The sequence below is a fragment of the Coregonus clupeaformis genome, chromosome 24, assembly GCF_020615455.1.
Source record: "Coregonus clupeaformis isolate EN_2021a chromosome 24, ASM2061545v1, whole genome shotgun sequence".
NCBI classification, from domain to species: Eukaryota; Metazoa; Chordata; class Actinopteri; order Salmoniformes; family Salmonidae; genus Coregonus; species Coregonus clupeaformis.
In genome coordinates, this window is record NC_059215.1 from 51,107,989 (window position 1) to 51,127,091 (window position 19,103).

The window sequence follows — 19,103 nt, forward strand, 5'->3', positions numbered from 1 at the left end:
ACAGACTGGAATGGACTGGTCCTGTGAGAGGAGTGCCCTCTACTGGCCAACCATCACCATTCCCAGAGTTCACCTGGGGTTTCCTTGTCTGCACCGCCCCTATCCACTAACCATCTATATGTTACCAAGTTATTATAACACTAGTAGTTTATACAGTAAGCTATAACATTTGTGTTCTGATGTTTAATATATGGCCAAGGGTACACACCTAGTTTGATGGCTTGTTCAATCTCATCTATAGGCCTATAACACTTCAATAAATAAATAGTATTGATTACATTTTACATTTTAGTCATTTAGCAGACGCTCTTATCCAGAGCGACTTACAGTTAGTGAGTGCATACATATTTTTTCATTTTTATTTTAAAATATTTAGTCGTATGTCAGGCTAGTCATTTGGAAGGACTGGACTTACTCATCGTCTGGCGTTAGCTGCACTGGTTCGTTGGTGAACTGGGTGTCAAAGTTCTCCAGGCCGTAGTCGTCTGTGATCTGGGGCTTGAAGGGCGGGGCCATCTGTTTCTTCTCCAGCTGCATAGGGAGACAAGCACAACAACACTGTCATTAGTGCACAACGTAGCAAAACATTTTTTCAACGGAAGACTAAAACAAGCGTTTTCTTTTTATGGGACATCTTACTCTGTAAACGTTACACTGTTCGTCTGTCTCCTGGCTATGTTGAATAAACGTATGCCAGGAAAAAACATTTTAACAATCATCATAATCAAATACATTTGAATTTTCTTTCCTCCAAAAAGTGGTTGACCTGTGCAACAAGATGCTACCCGTAAAGCAGACCTTGGTGAGGAAGAGAACAGAGATACAGAGAGGAAAGCAGGGGAGGGAAAATATGATGGGGGAAGGAAGGGTGAGCCTATCTATACTGTTAGTGGGTGATTCACTGCCCCCTGCAGAGTGAGGGTTCATGTGTGGTTCATTTCCATGGTTTCCAAGTCCTCTGTCATGCAAAAGTCCACAGAGAACCTTAGATTGTTGGAAAAAGACAGACATAGAAAACCATCGGATTTTCAAAACCATCAGTTTTGTTTTTTTGAAAATATATAATTTCTGTATTTTCCTTATGAGGACATGGATATAGTGAGACTAAAATGGATTGGTGTGTATTTTCTTTAGCAACATGTATATATATATATTTTTCTCCACAAAGCCCACACTTTCCTTTTCAATTACAGTGTGTTTGGTGCGTGCACACACATGCGTGTGCATTTCTGGGTTCTTGATTTCCCTGCTGGCTCTCAGGCAACTGCGATGGATCATTACTGTTATTGGTTCAAAGCACTTGTGGGAAGAGCTTCAAACAGCACAGAACACCTCTCTTTCTCTCTCTTCCTCCCTCTCTAAGTCTCTTTCGTTTTCTCTCCCTACTATTCCCCCTCTCTTCCGCTCTACCCCTCCCGCTCTCTTTCCCTCCTCCCTTCTCTCTCTATCTATCCAGGTCTCTCTCTCCTTCACCTCTCTTTCCCTCCCCTCTCTCTCCCAGTCCTCCCCTCCCTTCTCTCTCTTTATGTCTCTGATGTAGTGTAGGCTGGCTGGCTGGCTGGCTGTCTGGCTGTCTGCAGAAGCCCTGTGAGGTGGTAATGAAGCGTGTAGAAGCCAGGCAGCCAGGCAGGCCAGTGCCTTAGCTCTGCTCTCTCCTACTCAGAAAGGAGGTGGCCCCATGACCTTGGCTCTGCTATCTCCTACTCAGAGAGGAAGTGGCCCCAGTGCCTTAGCTCTGCTCTCTCCTACTCAGAGAGGAAGTGGCCCCGGGGCCTTGGCTCTGCCTTCTCCTACTCAGAGAGGAAGTGGCCCGGGGCCTTGGCTCTGCTCTATCCTACTCAGAGAGGAAGTGGCCCGGGGACTTGGCTCTGCTCTCTCCTACTCAGAGAGGACGTGGCCCCGGGGCCTTGGCTCTACTTTCTCCTACTCAGAGAGGAAGTGGCCCCAGGACCTTGGCTCTGCTCTATCCTACTCAGAGAGGAAGTGGCCCCAGTGCCTTAGCTCTGCTCTCTCCTACTCAGAGAGGAAGTGGCCCCGGGGCCTTAGCTCTGCTCTCTCCTACTCAGAGAGGAAGTGGCCCCGGGGCCTTGGCTCTGCCTTCTCCTACTCAGAGAGGAAGTGGCCCGGGGCCTTGGCTCTGCTCTCTCCTACTCAGAGAGGAAGTGGCAATGGGGCCTTGGCTCTGCTCTCTCCTACTCAGAGAGGAAGTGGCCCGGGGCCTTGGCTCTGCTCTATCCTACTCAGAGAGGAAGTGGCCCCGGGGCCTTAGCTCTGCTCTCTCCTACTCAGAGAGGAAGTGGCTCCAGGGCCTTAGCTCTGCTCTATCCTACTCAGAGAGGAAGTGGCCCGGGGCCTTGGCTCTGCTCTCTCCTACTCAGAGAGGAAGTGGCCCCAGTGTCTTAGCTCTGCTCTATCCTCCTAGAGAAAGTGGCCCGAGGGGGCTTGAAAGGGGGAGCAGCACTGTCTGACGTGGCCTGTGTCTGTGACGGGAGAGAGAGAGAGAGAGAGAGAGAGAGAGAGAGAGAGAGAGAGAGAGAGAGAGAGAGAGAGAGAGAGAGCGAGAGAGAGGAGTGAGCGTGTGTGGGTGTGCTTGCGAGTGTATGTGTGTGCGAGAGAGTGAGTGAATGCATGTGTGTGTGCGCGAGTGTGTGTGTGTGTGTTTGTGTGCATGTCTGTATGTGTGTGTACGAGTGTGTGTGAGAGAGAGCGAAAGAGAGGGAGAGAGGGGAGAGAGCGAGAGAGAGAGAGACAGAGAAAGAGAGAGAGAGAAAGAGAAAGAGAGACATAGAGAGACAGAGAGAGAGAGAGAGAGAGAGAGAGAGAGAGAGAGAGAGAGAGAGAGAGAGAGAGAGAGAGAGAGAGAGAGAGAGAGAGAGAGAGAGAGAGAGAGAGAGAGAGAGACAGAGACAGAGAGCGAGAGAGAGAGAGACAAAACGGAGATGTATGGGTAAACCACTTCTCCAATCTTTTTGGCCCTATAACAGAGAACAAACAGCAAAAAAATATACATGATCAAATGCAAATCTTAGAATCAACTATTAAAGACTACCAGAACCCACTGGATTCTCCAATTACATTGAATTAACTACAGGACAAAATACAAACCCTCCAACCCAAAAAGTCCTGTGGTGTTGATGGTATCCTCAATGAAATGATAAAATATACAGACCACAAATTTCAATTAGCTATACTTAAACTCTTTAACATCATCCTTAGCTCTGGCATCTTCCCCAATATTTGGAACCAAGGACTGATCACCCCAATCCACAAAAGTGGAGACAAATTTGACCCCAATAACTACCGTGGGATATGCGTCAACAGCAATCTTGGGAAAATGCTCTGCATTATCATTAACAGCAGACTAGTTCATTTCCTCAGTGAAAACAATGTACTGAGCAAATGTCAAATTGGCTTTTTACCAAATTACCGTACGACAGACCACGTATTCACCCTGCACACCCTAATTGACAAACAAACAAACCAAAACAAAGGCAAAGTCTTCTCATGCTTTGTTGATTTCAAAAAAGCTTTTGACTCAATTTGGCATGAGGGTCTGCTATACAAATTGATGGAATGTGGGGTTGGGGAAAAAACATACGACATTATATAAAATCCATGTACACAAACAACAAGTGTGCGGTTAAAATTAGCAAAAAACACACACATTTCTTTCCACAGGGCCGTGGGGTGAGACAGGGATGCAGTTTAAGCCCCACCCTCTTCAACATATATATCAACGAATTGCCGAGGGCACTAGAACAGTCTGCAGCACCCGGCCTCACCCTATTAGAATCTGAAGTCAAATGTCTTCTGTTTGCTGATGATCTGGTGCTTTTGTCACCAACCAAGGAGGGCCTACAGCAGCACATAGATCTTCTGCACAGATTCTGTCAGACCTGGGCCCTGACAGTAAATCTCAGTAAGACAAAAATAATGGTGTTCCAAAAAAGGTCCAGTTGCCAGGAACACAAATACAAATTCCATCTAGACACCGTTGCCCTAGAGCACACAAAAAACTATACATACCTCGGCCTAAACATCAGCGCCACAGGTAACTTCCACAAAGCTGTGAACGATCTTAGAGACAAGGCAAGAAGGGCCTTCTCTGCCATCAAAAGGAATATAAAATGTGACATACCAATTAGGATCTGGATAAAAATACTTGAATCAGTTATAGAACCCATTGCCCTTTATGGTTCTGAGGTCTGGGGTCCGCTCACCAACCAAGAATTCACAAAATGGGACAAACACCAAATTGAGACTCTGCATGCAGAATTCTGCAAAAACATCCCCCGTGTACAACGTAAAACACCAAATAATGCATGCAGAGCAGAATTAGGCCAATACCCGCTAATTATCAAAATCCAGAAAAGAGCCGTTAAATTCTATAACCACTTAAAAGGAAGCGATTCCCAAACCTTCCATAACAAAGCCATCACCTACAGAGAGATGAACTTGGAGAAGAGTCCCCTAAGTAAGCTTGTCCTGGGGCTCTGTTCACAAACAGAAACAGACCCCACACAGCCCCAGGACAACAACAACAACACAATTGGACCCAAACAAATCATGAGAAAACAAAAAGAGAATTACTTGACACATTGGAAAGAACAAACAAAAAAAACAGAGCAAACTAGAATGCTATTTGGCCCTAAACAGAGAGTACACAGTGGCAGAATACCTGACCACTGTGACTGACCCAAACTTAAGGAAAGCTTTGACTATGTACAGACTCAGTGAGCATAGCCTTGCTATTGAGAAAGGCCGTCGTAGCCTGTCTTCTCTTGAGAGCCAGGTCTGCCTATGTGCACACTGCCCACAAAATGAGGTGGAAACTGAGCTGCACTTCCTAACCTCCTGCCAAATGTATGACCATATTAGAGACACATATTTCCCTCAGATTACACAGATCCACAAAGAATTTGAAAACAAACCCAATTTCCCTTATCTACTGGGTGAAAAACCACAGTGTGCCATCACAGCTGCAAGATTTGTGACCTGTTGCCACAAGAAAAGGGGAACCAGTGAAGAACAAACACCATTGTAAATACAACCCATATTTATGTTTATTTATTTTCCCATTTGTACTTTAACTATTTGCACATTGTTACAACACTGTATATAGACATAATATGACATTTGAAATGTCTTTATTCTTTTGAAACTTCTGAGTGTAATGTTTACTGTTAATATTTGTTGTTTATTTCACTTTTGTTTACTATCTACTTCACTTGCTTTGGCAATGTTAACACACGTTTCCCATGCCAATAAAGCCCTTAAATTGAATTGAAATTGAGAGAGAGAGAGAGGACTCCAGAGGGGCAAGGTGATGATGATGTTGTTCATCGCCACAGCAGCCAGGACAAGAGTGAGAACGCAGCTGCTGATATGGCAGGACTAATTACTAATCAACAGCAGAGATGGGTAGTGCTAGTTCATATCTCATTTAGATCTTCATTTATCAACAAAGGAAAATGGCAACCATCTGCATTCTGAACCACTCTCTTGCTACACTCTGGCACAGTCTGCAATATTTTGTTTCTAGATGGCAACATGTGACAGCAAATGCTAAGACACTATCGTGACTGAAGAACATGTCTCACGCCTCAACAACTACAAAAAAAGCATCAGGTTGACAGCTCTCACTCTCTGGCAGGTTGGTGTTGTTCAAAACACAAACAATAAAAAAGAGCATGAGGTAAATTATATTCAAAGGTGTCACCGCTTCAGAGGGAAAGCAAGTGCTCCCTTAGGAGCCTGTGTTGTGATTAATATTAATATGCTTAAACAACGGCAGTCAAAGAGCTGCACCGAGCCCGGGAGTTCTGTCAAGGCCCGAGACAGCTACGTTTCTTGCGGCGTGTACGAATTCCACACCTTCTACTCCCCACAGACACTGAGGCACACAGCGGTACGCCGTCACAGCTTCGACAAGCTTTTTAACATGGAGGTTTCACACTTCTTTGAACATTTATATAATAAATGATCGACCTTGCAAGCAATTCAAGACTCTATTATTATGGTGGGAGATTATAATACCGTTTTAAATAGCTCAATGGACCGTAAAGGAAATCACACTACAAACAAACAATCACCCTCATGCTCTTAAGGAAATCGTGAATGTCATGGATACATCAGAACTAGTAGATATATGGAGGCTTAAATATCCTGATCTAGTGAGATATACATGGCAGAGACTCAATCAAGCTAGTCGTCTTGACTTCTTTCTTATGTCATTCTCGTTGGCACCAAAAGTTTAAAAAGTGTTGATAGGGGACAAAATGCGGTCGGACCATCATATAATTGGCATATACATTACTCTTACTGAATTTCCACGTGGGCGAGGATATTGGAAATGTAATCAAAGCCTATTGGATGATAACTTGTTTTTAACTAGGACAGAGGAATTTATAACTGATTTTTTCCGACATGCAGTAGGGAAAAAAAGTATTTAGTCAGCCACCAATTGTGCAAGTTCTCCCACTTAAAAAGATGAGAGAGGCCTGTAATTTTCATCATAGGTACACGTCAACTATGACAGACAAATTGAGAAAAAAAATCCAGAAAATCACATTGTAGGATTTTTAATGAATTTATTTGCAAATTATGGTGGAAAATAAGTATTTGGTCACCTACAAACAAGCAAGATTTCTGGCTCTCACAGACCTGTAACTTCTTCTTTAAGAGGCTCCTCTGTCCTCCACTTGTTACCTGTATTAATGGCACCTGTTTGAACTTGTTTTCAGTATAAAAGACACCTGTCCACAACCTCAAACAGTCACACTCCAAACTCCACTATGGCCAAGACCAAAGAGCTGTCAAAGGACACCAGAAAGAAAATTGTAGACCTGCACCAGGCTGGGAAGACTGAATCTGCAATAGGTAAGCAGCTTGGTTTGAAGAAATCAACTGTGGGAGCAATTATTAGGAAATGGAAGACATACAAGACCACTGATAATCTCCCTCGATCTGGGGCTCCACGCAAGATCTCACCCCGTGGGGTCGAAATGATCACAAGAACGGTGAGCAAAAATCCCAGAACCACACGGGGGGACCTAGTGAATGACCTGCAGAGAGCTGGGACCAAAGTAACAAAGCCTACCATCAGTAACACACTACGCCGCCAGGGACTCAAATCCTGCAGTGCCAGACGTGTCCCCCTGCTTAAGCCAGTACATGTCCAGGCCCGTCTGAAGTTTGCTAGAATGCATTTGGATGATCCAGAAGAGGATTGGGAGAATGTCATATGGTCAGATGAAACCAAAATATAACTTTTTGGTAAAAACTCAACTCGTCGTGTTTGGAGGACAAAGAATGCTGAGTTGCATCCAAGAACACCATACCTACTGTGAAGCATGGGGGGGTGGAAACATCATGCTTTGGGGCTGTTTTTCTGCAAAGGGACCAGGACGACTGATCCGTGTAAAGGAAAGAATGAATGGGGCCATGTATCGTGAGATTTTTAGTGAAAACCTCCTTCCATCAGCAAGGGCATTGAAGATGAAACGTGGCTGGGTCTTTCAGCATGACAATGATCCCAAACACACCGCCCGGGCAACGAAGGAGTGGCTTCGTAAGAAGCATTTCAAGGTCCTGGAGTGGCCTAGCCAGTCTCCAGATCTCAACCCCATTGAAAATCTTTGGAGGGAGTTGAAAGTCTGTGTTGCTCAGCGACTGCCCCAAAACATCACTGCTCTAGAGGAGATCTGCATGGAGGAATGGGCCAAAATACCAGCAACATTGTGTGAAAACCTTGTGAAGACTTACAGAAAACGTTTGACCTGTGTCATTGCCAACAAAGGGTATATAACAAAGTATTGAGAAACTTTTGTTATTGACCAAATACTTATTTTCCACCATAATTTGCAAATAAATTCATTAAAAATCCTACAATGTGATTTTCTGGAAAAAAAATCTAATTTTGTCTGTCATAGTTGACGTGTACCTATGATGAAAATTACAGGCCTCTCTCATCTTTTTAAGTGGGAGAACTTGCACAATTGGTGGCTGACTAAATACTTTTTCCCCCCACTGTATCTGAAATAGAGGCCGCAAAACAACCAACTTTAATTAATTGATTGTTTTGTATTTCATTCTAGAGAAAGCTTAATAAACAGACTTTTGTGGTAGTTTTTGTTCTGCATGGTAGAAAGAAAATCACAGTTTATTGCATTGCCAAATGAATTGCATTGATAAATCCTACGCAAAGCTTTAAGATTAATCTGTATATATTAGAATGATGTCATTACTGTGGCAATATACATTTAGTGCACTGAATAGTTTATGGTTCATTATATTAATTGTCAACATGCATAAACATTTTCATGAGGAACAAATGTAGATGCCTCATTTTATTTCCAGGATATGTTATTGTGAAAATGTAAATTAACAGTGCATGCACACATCTAATATACAGGTAACTGCCAAAATAATGGAAACACATGAGTAAATGAGGGTTCTGGCGGCTCTGTTATGGTGTGGAGTGCATTTTCCTGGCATGGTTTAGGTCCACTCAACGCCTTAGAGGGCAAGGTAAACATTCAACCTATGGTGAATCATTTCTATCCTGATGGGAGTGGATGACAATGCCCCCGTCCACAGGGCACGAGTGGTCAATGAATGGTTTGATGAGCATGAAAACGATGTAAACCATATGCAACGGCCGTCTCAATCACCAGATCTCAACCCAATTGAACACTAATGGGAAATTCTGGTGCGTTTGCCTTAGACTGCATTTTTCACCACCATCAGCAAATTATGGAATTTATCTTGGAAGAATGGTGTCACATCCCTCCAACAGAGTTCCAGACACTTGTAGAATCTATGCCAAGGCGCATTGAAGCTGTTCTGGCGGCTCGTGGTGGCCCAATGCCCTTTTACGCTTTATGTTGGTGATTCCTTTATTTTGGCAGTTACCTGTACATAAACCACTTACAGAATTTGAATTATTGTTATGTTCATGATAAGTAATATGAACGAATGCCATGGTCAAATACACTTAATAGCGCAATTAGATTCCTGCTGATTTGTATTCAGAAAAAAAGTTAAATTGTGTTATTTTTACAATGATCCAAACTGCTTGGATAATTAAATGTGTTTTTAATTCATAGTGGCCATTACCTCAAGAGGATAACTGATCTGAATCAACTGTTTGTTAATTCTTTGGCAAAATGGTTCACACAACATATGGGTTAGCTAGTACAACTGAATGGAAGAGGCTGTTTTCAGAGTTACTAGGTGGATGGCTTAACATTAGTATTTGTTAACACAAGTATTTGATACACTGCCGATTTTGCAGGTTTTCCTACTTACAAAGCATGTAGAGGTCTGTAATTTTTATCATAGGTACACTTAAAACTGTGAGAGACGGAATCTAAAACAAAAATCCAGAAAATCACATTGTATGATTTTTAAGTAATTCATTTGCATTTTATTGCATGACATAAGTATTTGATCACCTACCAACCAGTAAGAATTCCGGCTCTCTCAGACCTGTTAGTTTTTATTTAAGAAGCCCTCCTGTTCTCCACTCATTACCTGTATTAACTGCACCTGTTTGAACTCGTTACCTGTATAAAAGACACCTGTCCACACACTCAATCAAACAGACTCCAACCTCTCCACAATGGCCAAGACCAGAGAGCTGTGTAAGGACATCAGGGATAAAATTGTAGACCTGCACAAGGCTGGGATGGGCTACAGGACAATAGGCAAGCAGCTTGGTGAGAAGGCAACAACTGTTGGCGCAATTATTAGAAAATGGAAGAAGTTCAAGATGACGGTCAATCACCCTCAGTCTGGGGCTCCATGCAAGATCTCACCTCGTGGGGCATCAATGATCATGAGGAAGGTGAGGGATCAGCCCAGAACTACACGGCAGGACCTGGTCAATGACCTGAAGAGAGCTGGGACCACAGTCTCAAAGAAAACCATTAGTAACACACTACGCCGTCATGGATTAAAATCCTGTAGCGCACGCAAGGTCCCCCTGCTCAAGCCAGCGCATGTCCAGGCCCTTCTGAAGTTTGCCAATGACCATCTGGATGATCCAGAGGAGGAATGGGAGAAGGTCATGTGGTCTGATGAGACAAAAATAGAGCTTTTTGGTCTAAACTCCACTCGCCGTGTTTGGAGGAAGAAGAAGGATTAGTACAACCCCAAGAACACCATCCCAACCGTGAAGCATGGAGGTGGAAACATCATTCTTTGGGGATGCTTTTCTGCAAAGGGGACAGGACGACTGCACCATATTGAGGGGAGGATGGATGGGGCCATGTATCGCAAGATCTTGGCCAACAACCTCCTTCCCTCAGTAAGAGCATTGAAGATGGGTCGAGGCTGGGTCTTCCAGCATGACAATGACCCGAAACACACAGCCAGGGCAACTAAGGAGTGGCTCCGTAAGAAGCATCTCAAGGTCCTGGAGTGGCCTAGCCAGTCTCCAGACCTGAACCCAGTAGAACATCTTTGGAGGGAGCTGAAAGTCCGTATTGCCCAGCGACAGCCCCGAAACCTGAAGGATCTGGAGAAGGTCTGTATGGAGGAGTGGGACAAAATCCCTGCTGCAGTGTGTGCAAACCTGGTCAAGACCTACAGGAAACGTATGATCTCTGTAATTGCAAACAAAGGTTTCTGTACCAATTATGAAGTTCTGCTTTTCTGATGTATCAAATACTTATGTCATGCAATAAAATGCAAATGAATTACTTAAAAATCATACAATGTGATTTTCTGGATTTTTGTTTTAGATTCCGTCTCTCACAGTTTTAAGTGTACCTATGATAAAAATTACAGACCTCTACATGCTTTGTAAGTAGGAAAACGTGCAAAATCGGCAGTGTATCAAATACTTGTTCTCCCCACTGTACATGTAGGTAGAGTTATTAAAGTGACTATGCATAGATAATAAACAGAGAGTAGCAGCAGCGTAAAAGGAGGGGGGTAGCCATTTGATTAGATGTTCAGGAGTCTTATGGCTTGGGGGTAGAAGCTGTTTAGAAGCCCCTTGGACCTAGACTTGGCGCTCCAGTACCGCTTGCCGTGCGGTAGCAGAGAGAACAGTCTGACTAGGGCGGCTGGAGTCTTTGACAATTTTTAGGGCCTTCCTCTGACACTGCCTGGTATAGAGGTCCTGGATGGCAGGAAGCTTGGCCCCAGTGATGTACTGGGCCGTACACACTACCCTCTGTAGTGCCTTGCGGTCGGAGGCCGAGCAGTTGCCATACCAGGCAGTGATGCAACCAGTCAGGATGCTCTCGATGGTGCAGCTGTAGAAGCTTTTGAGGATCTGAGAACCCATACCAAATCTTTTCAGTCTCCTGAGGGGGAATAGGTTTTGTCATACCCTCTTCACGACTGTTTTGGTGTGCTTGGACCATGTTAGTTTGTTGGTGATGTGGACACCAAGGAACTTGAAGCTCTCACCCTGCTCCACTACAGCCCCGTCGATGAGAATGGGGGCGTGCTCGGTCCTCTTCTTTTTCCTGTAGTCCACAATCATCTCCTTTGTCTTGATCACGTTGAGGGAGAGGTTGTTGTCCTGGCACCACAGGGCCAGGTCTCTGACCTCCTCCCTATAGGCTGTCTCGTCTTTGTCGGTGATCAGGCCTACCACTGTTGTGTCATCGGCAAACTTAATGATGGTGTTGGAGTCGTGCCTGGCCATGCAGTCATGAGTTAACAGGGAGTACAGGAGGGGACTGAGCACACACCCCTGAGGGGCCCCCGTGTTGAGGATCAGCGTGGCGGATGTGTTTTTACCTACCCTTACCACCAGGGGGCAGCCCGTCAGGAAGTCCAGGATCCAGTTGCAAAGGGAGGTGTTTAGTCCCAGGGTCCTTAGCTTGGTGATGAGCTTTGAGGGCACTATGGTGTTGAAAACTGAGCTGTAGTCAATGTATAGCATTCTCAAATAGGTGTTCCTTTTGTCCAGGTGTAAAAGGGCAGTGTGGAGTGCAATAGAGATTGCATCATCTGTGGATCTGTTGGGGCGGTATGCAAATTGGAGTGGGTCTAGGGTTTCTGGGATAATGGTGTTGATGTGAGCCATGACCAGCCTTTCAAAGCACTTCATGGCTACAGACGTAAGTGCTACGGGTCGGTAGTCATTTAGGCAGGTTACCTTAGTGTTCTTGGGCACAGGGACTATGGTGGTCTACTTGAAACATGTTGGTATTACAGACTCAGACAGGGAGAGGTTGAAAATGTCAGTGAAGACACTTGCCAGTTGGTCAGCGCATGCTCGGAGTACACGTCCTGGTAATCCGTCTGGCCCTGCGGCCTTGTGAATGTTGACCTGTTTAAAGGTATTACTCACATCAACTACGGAGAGCGTGATCACACAGTCGTCCGGAACAGCTGATGCTCTCATGCATGTTTCAGTGTTACTTGCCTTGAAGCGAGTATAAAAGTAATTTAGCTCATCTGGTATGCTCGTGTCACTGGGCAGCTCGCGGCTCTGCTTCCCTTTGTAGTCCGTAATAGTTTGCAAGCCCTGCCACATCCGACGAGCGTCAGAGCTGGTGTAGTACGATTCGATCTTAGTCCTGTATTGACGCTTTGCCTGTTTGATGGTTCGTCAGAGGGCATAGCGGGATTTCTTATAAGGTTCCGGGTTAGAGACCCGCTCCTTGAAAGCAGCAGCTCTACCCTTTAGCTCAGTGCGGATGTTGCCTGTAATCCATTGCTTCTGGTTTGGGTATGTACGTACAGTCACTGTGGGGACGACGTCATCGATGCACTTATTGACGAAGCTAGTGACTGATGTGGTGTACTCCTCAATGCCATCGGTAGAATCCCGGAACATATTCCAGTCTGTGCTAGCAAAACAGTCCTGTAGCTTAGCATCTGCTTCATCTGACCACTTTTTTTTTGACCGAGTCACTGTGCTTCCTGCTTTAGTTTTTGCTTGTAAGCAGGAATCAGGAGGATAGAATTATGGTCAGATTTGCCAAATGGAGGAGCGGGAGAGCTTTGTATGCGTCTCTGTGTGTGGAGTAAAGGTGGTCTAGAGTTTTTTTCCCCTCTGGTTGCACATTTAACATGCTGGTAGAAATGAGGTAAAACTGATTTAAGTTTCCCTGCATTAAAGTCCCCGACAACTAGGAGCGCCGCCTCTGGATGAGCGTTTTCCTGTTTGCTTATGGCAGAATACAGCTCATTGGGTGCGGTCATAGTGCCAGCATCGGTTTGGGGTGGTAAATAGACAGCTACGAAGAATATAGGTGGGTACATGGGCACATGGGTACCCTCATAGATATCATCCTGACTAACATACCCTCTAAATACACCTCAGCTGTCTTCAACCAGGATCTCAGCGATCACTGCCTTATTGCCTGCGTCCGTAACGGGTCCGCGGTCAAACGACCACCCCTCATCACTGTCAAACGCTCCCTAAAACACTTTAGCGAGGAGGCCTTCCTAATTGACCTGGCCCAGGTATCCTGGATGGATATCGATCTCATTCCGTCAGTAGAGGATGCCTGGTTGTTCCTTAAAAGTAATTTCCTCTCAATCTTAAATAAACATGCCCCATTCAAAAAATACAGAACTAAGAACCGATATAGCCCCTGGTTCTCCTCAGACTTGACTGCCCTTGACCAGCACAAAAACATCCTGTGGCGTACAGCATTAGCATCAAATAGCCCCCGCGATATGCAACTTTTCAGGGAAGTTAGGAACCAATATACACAAGCAGTCAGGAAAGCAAAGGCTAACTTTTTCAAACAGAAATTTGCATCCTGTAGCACTAACTCCAAAAAGTTTTGGGACACTGTAAAGTCCATGGAGAATAAGAGCACTTCCTCCCAGCTGCCCACTGCACTGAGGCTAGGAAACACTATCACCACCGATAAATCTACAATAATCGAGAATTTCAACAAGCATTTTGCTACAGCTGGCCATGCTTTCCATCTGGCTACCACTAACCCGGCCACCAACTCTGCACCCTCTGCTGCAACTTGCCCATGCCCCCCGCTTCTCCTTCACACAAATTCAGACAGCTGATGTTTTGAAAGCGCTGCAAAATCTGGACCCCTACAAATCAGCTGGGCTAGACAATCTGGACCCTTTCTTTCTAAAACTAGCCGCCGAAATTGTCGCTACCCCTATTACTAGTCTGTTCAACCTCTCTTTCATAACGTCTGAGATCCCCAGAGATTGGAAAGCTGCCGCGGTCATCCCCCTCTTCAAAGGGGTGACACTCTAGATCCAAATTGCTACAGACCTATATCCATCCTGCCCTGCCTTTCGAAAGTATTCGAAAGCCAAGTTAACAAACAGATAATCGACCATTTCGAATACCACCGTACCTTCTCCGCTATGCAATCCGGTTTCCGAGCTGGTCACGGGTGCACTTCAGCCACGCTCAAGGTCCTAAACGATATTATAACCGCGATTGATAATAGACAGTACTGTGCAGCCGTCTTCATCGACCTGGCCAAGGCTTTCGACTCTGTCAACCACCGCATTCTTATTGGCAGACTAAATAGCCTTGGTTTCTCAAATGACTGCCTCGCCTGGTTCACCAACTACTTCTCAGATAGAGTTCAGTGTGTCAAATCGGAGGGCCTGTTGTCTGGACCTATGGCAGTCTCTATGGGGGTGCCACAGGGTTCAATTCTTGGGCCGACACTTTTCTCTGTGTATATCAATGATGTCGCTCTTGCTGCTGGTGACTCTCAGATCCACCTCTACGCAGACGACACCATTTTGTATACATCTGGCCCTTCATTGGACACTGTGTTAACAAACCTCCAAACGAGCTTCAATGCCATACAACAATCCTTCAGTAGCCTCCAACTGCTCTTAAACACTAGTAAAACTAAATGCATGCTTTTCAATCGAACGCTGCTGGCACCCGCCCACCCGACTAGAATCACCACTCTCGACGGGTCTGACCTAGAGTATGTGGACAACTACAAATACCTAGGTGTCTGGTTAGACTGTAAACTCAACTTCCAGACTCACATAAAGAATCTCCAATCCAAAGTTAAATCTAGAATCGGCTTCCTATTTCGCAACAAAGCCTCCTTCACTCATGCTGCCAAACATGCCCTCGTAAAACTGACTATCCTACCGATCCTTGACTTCGGCGATGTCATTTACAAAATAGCCTCCAACACTCTACTCAGCAAATTGGATGTAGTCTATCACAGTGCCATCCGTTTTGTCTCCAAAGCCCCATACACTACCCACCACTGTGACCTGTACGCTCTTGTTGGCTGGTCCTCACTACATGTTCGTCGTCAAACCCACTGGCTCCAGGCCATCTATAAATCACTGCTAGGCAAATCCCCGCCTTATCTTAGCTCATTGGTCACCATAGCAGCACCCACCCGTAGTCTGCGCTCCAGCAGGTATATCTCACTGGTCATTCCCAAAGCCAACACCTCCTTTGGCCGCCATTCCTTCCAGTTCTCTGCTGCCAATGACTGGAACGAATTGCAAAAATCTCTGAAGCTGTAGACTCTTATCTCCCTCAATAACTTTAAGCATCAGTTGTCAGAGCACCTTACCGATCACTGCACCTGTACACAGCCCATCTGAAATTAGCCCACCCAACTACCTCATCCCTATATTGTTATTTATTTTGCTCTTTTGCACCCCAGTATCTCTATTTGCACATAATCTCTTGCACATCTAGCATTCCAGTGTTAATACTATTGTAATTATTCTGCACTATAGCCTATTTACTGCCTTACCTCCATAACTTGCTACATTTGCACACACTGTATATATATTTTCTGTTGTATTTCTGACTTTATGTTTTTTACCCCATATGTAACTCTGTGTTGTTGTTTTTTATTGCACTACTATGCTTTATCTTGGCCAGGTCGCAGTTGTAAATGAGAACCTGTTCTCAACTGGCTTACCTGGTTAAATAAAGGTGAAATAAAAATTTAAAAAAATAGATGAAAATGTGGCTAGACGTCAAGATGACACTTCACACAATTTATTTCCATTGCCTGCATGACAAATCTGATACTTTGAACTATTGGGAGATAATTTATTAAAGGACAAGTTTAGTATTTTAGACCAAAGAAGTCTATGGGCTAGGGTTGGGCGGTATCCAGATTTTCATACTGTCATACCATTTCTGTACCATACCGGGGTATATACGGTATTACCGAATGTGAACACATGGGGCGCCATTTCCCTAAAAAACTATTAAGGCAACAGGGATCTTGATCCAGGAGGGGATTGAATGTCTCTGCTGTAACCAAGAACCCTAATCTTGACATCTAGCCCCATAGATAGCAAGTTAGCAAAACAAATGCATAGCTGGAAACCCTGATCTTAGATTTCTTATAGTTACACTTAACTTATAGTTATAATCAGTGGCATAGCACGTTCGAGGGGGAGCACCCAACCTTCCCCAAGTAAAATAAAAATCATACCTTCTGTATTTAGAAATACCCCGGTATGAACGGTATATCGCCAAAGACCACTATGGGCCAAGAGAGACTTACCCACGGCTTTGTATCTTTGACTTTGGGGCATGAACATTATGTTCCACTGTAAGCTTGAGCCTATTTAGTGAAGAGAAATCACGCCAGGGTATCTGTCTGTCTGTCTAGACCAGTTATCTAATCACTGCCTGCCTCTAATCCTCTTGCAGTGGGTTACGATGCTCCACTGTATCTCTGGTAAGAGCCACGATGCTGCAGCTGGTTACTGCTGCAGAGGTTCTGATCCTCCCACAGGATAGGCTGGCACAGTGTCGAGCTTGACGTCACAGTGCCGAGCTTGACGTCAGGGACACAGGCTGCACTTCATTCCATTAAGATGTTCCCTCCCATCTACCCTTCCGCAATCCACCTTTGCAGAATGTATCTGATAAGACTGGTTAGGATCATAGTCAGGAGGTAGAAGTTACTAAACCAGCGGACAAAAGATGTTGAAGTGATGCCATTATGTTTTTTTTGCAACTCGAAAAATACACTACCAGTCAAAAGTTTGGACACACCTACTCATTCAAGGGTTTTTCTTTTCTTTTTACTATTTTTTACATTGCAGAATAATTGTGAAGATATCAAAACTATGAAATAAAATATGGAATCATGTAGCAAACAAAAAAGTTTTAAACAAATCAAAATATATTTTATATTTGAGAATCTTCAAATAGCCACCCTTTGCCTCGATGACAGCTTTGCATGCGCTTGGCATTCTCTCAACCAGCTTCACCTGGAATGCTTTCCCAACAGTTTTGAAGGAGTTTCCACATATTCTGAGCACTTGTTGGCTGCTTTTCCTTCACTCTGCGGTCCGACATCCCAAACCATCTCAATTGGGTTGAGGTTGGGGGATTGTGGAGGCCAGGTCATCTGATGCAGCACTCCATCACTCTCCTTCTTGGTCAAATAGCCCTTACACAGCCTGGAGGTGTGTTGGGTCATTGTCCTGTTGAAAAACAAATGATTGTCCCACTAAGCCCAAACCAGATGGGATGGCGTATCGCTGTAGAATGCTGTGGTAGCTATGCTTGTTAAGTGTGCCTCGAATTCTAAATAAATCACAGACAGTGTCACCAGCAAAGCACCCCCAAACCATAACTCCTCCTCCTCCATGCTTTACGGTGGGAAATACACATGCGGAGATCCTCCGTTCACCCACACCGCGTCTCACAAAGACACGGCGGTTGGAACCAAAAATCTCCAATTTGGACACATTTCCACCGGTCTAATGTCCATTGCTCATGTTTCTTGATCCAAGCAGGTCTCTTCTTCTTATTGGTGTCCATTAGTAGTGGTTTCTTTGCAGCAATTTGACCATGAAGGCCTGATTCACACAGTCCCCTCTGAACAGTTGATGTTGAGATGTGTCTGTTACTTGAATTCTGTGAAGCATTTATTTGGGCTGCAATTTCTGAGGCTGGTAACTCTAATGAACTTATCCTCTGCAGCAGAGTTAACTCTGGGTCTTCCATTCCTGTCGCAGTCCTCATGAGAGCCAGTTTCATCATAGCGCTTGATTCTTCAAATGCTCCGTATTGACTAACCTTCATGTCTTAAAGTAATGATGGACTGTTGTTTCTCTTTGCTTATTTGAGCTGTTCTTGCCATAATATGGACTTGGTATTTTACCAAATAGGGCTATCTTCTGTATAGGCCCCGTGTAGCTCAGTTGGTAGAGCATGGCGTTTGCAACACCATGGTTGTGGGTTCGATTCCCACGGGGGGCCAGTATGAAAAATGTATGCACTCACTAACTGTAAGTCGCTCTGGATAAGAGCGTCTGCTGAATGACTTAAATGTAAATGTATACCCCCCCCCCTACCTTGTCACAACACAACTGATTGGCTCAAATGCATTAAGAAGGAAATACATTCCGGTGACTACCTCATGAAGCTGGTTGAGAGAATGTGTTTAACACTTTTTTGGTTACTACATGATTCCATATGTGTTATTTCATAGTTTTGATGTCTTAACTATTATTCTACAATGTAGAAAATAGTAAAAATAAAGAAAAACCCTGGAATGAGTAGGTGTTCTAAAACTTTTGACTGGTACTGTACATCTTTATCTGGTTGTTATCTGGTTGTAATCTGACCAGATAACAACCAGAAGATAATGTCTTTCCCATGATGTCTTGGTCTCGTCATGAAAAAATAAATCTAAACATGATCGCAACAGAGACCAGTTGGTTATAATCTAGTTATACTGCTTTTCCTCACAAGATGCATGCTGTTGACTGACATATTCTATAGATAATTGATATTGCCAGAAGCATCTCACAGAAAAGGAGGCACTGCTGTGAACAAGGCATATCCCCTCGTTTGTGTTGAATATACAGGAGAGGCTTTGACTACAAACTAATAATGTGCTGAAACACAGAATCCTGTCCCAGTCACCGTGTATGAGCAAGTATTTGGACTTTGACAATTTTTTTTGTTTTTGGGCTCTGTACTCCAGCACTTAGGGATTGAAATCATACAATTACTATGAGGTGAACCGTTTAGAAATTATAGCACTTTAGCACAAGTCATTTGTATTGTAAATAAGTATAGAATATGTTTCTAAACACTTCTACATTAATGTGGATGCTACCATGATTACGGATAAACCCGAATGAATCGTGAATAATGATGAGTGAGAAAGTTACAGAAG

At 44.3% G+C, this 19,103-nt stretch overlaps 1 protein-coding gene across 3 annotated transcripts in view; it reads right to left on the minus strand.

The window, feature by feature from the left end:
- The window catches only part of LOC121537681 (protein kinase C zeta type), a 156,193-nt gene that overhangs the window by 9,318 nt on the left and 127,772 nt on the right, over positions 1 to 19,103 (minus strand). For all 3 annotated transcript variants that reach the window (XM_045207305.1, XM_045207304.1, XM_045207306.1), the window contains one exon: positions 416 to 531. In XM_045207305.1, coding sequence (XP_045063240.1) covers positions 416 to 531 — 116 coding nt within the window. The remainder of the gene's footprint in view (positions 1 to 415; positions 532 to 19,103) is intronic.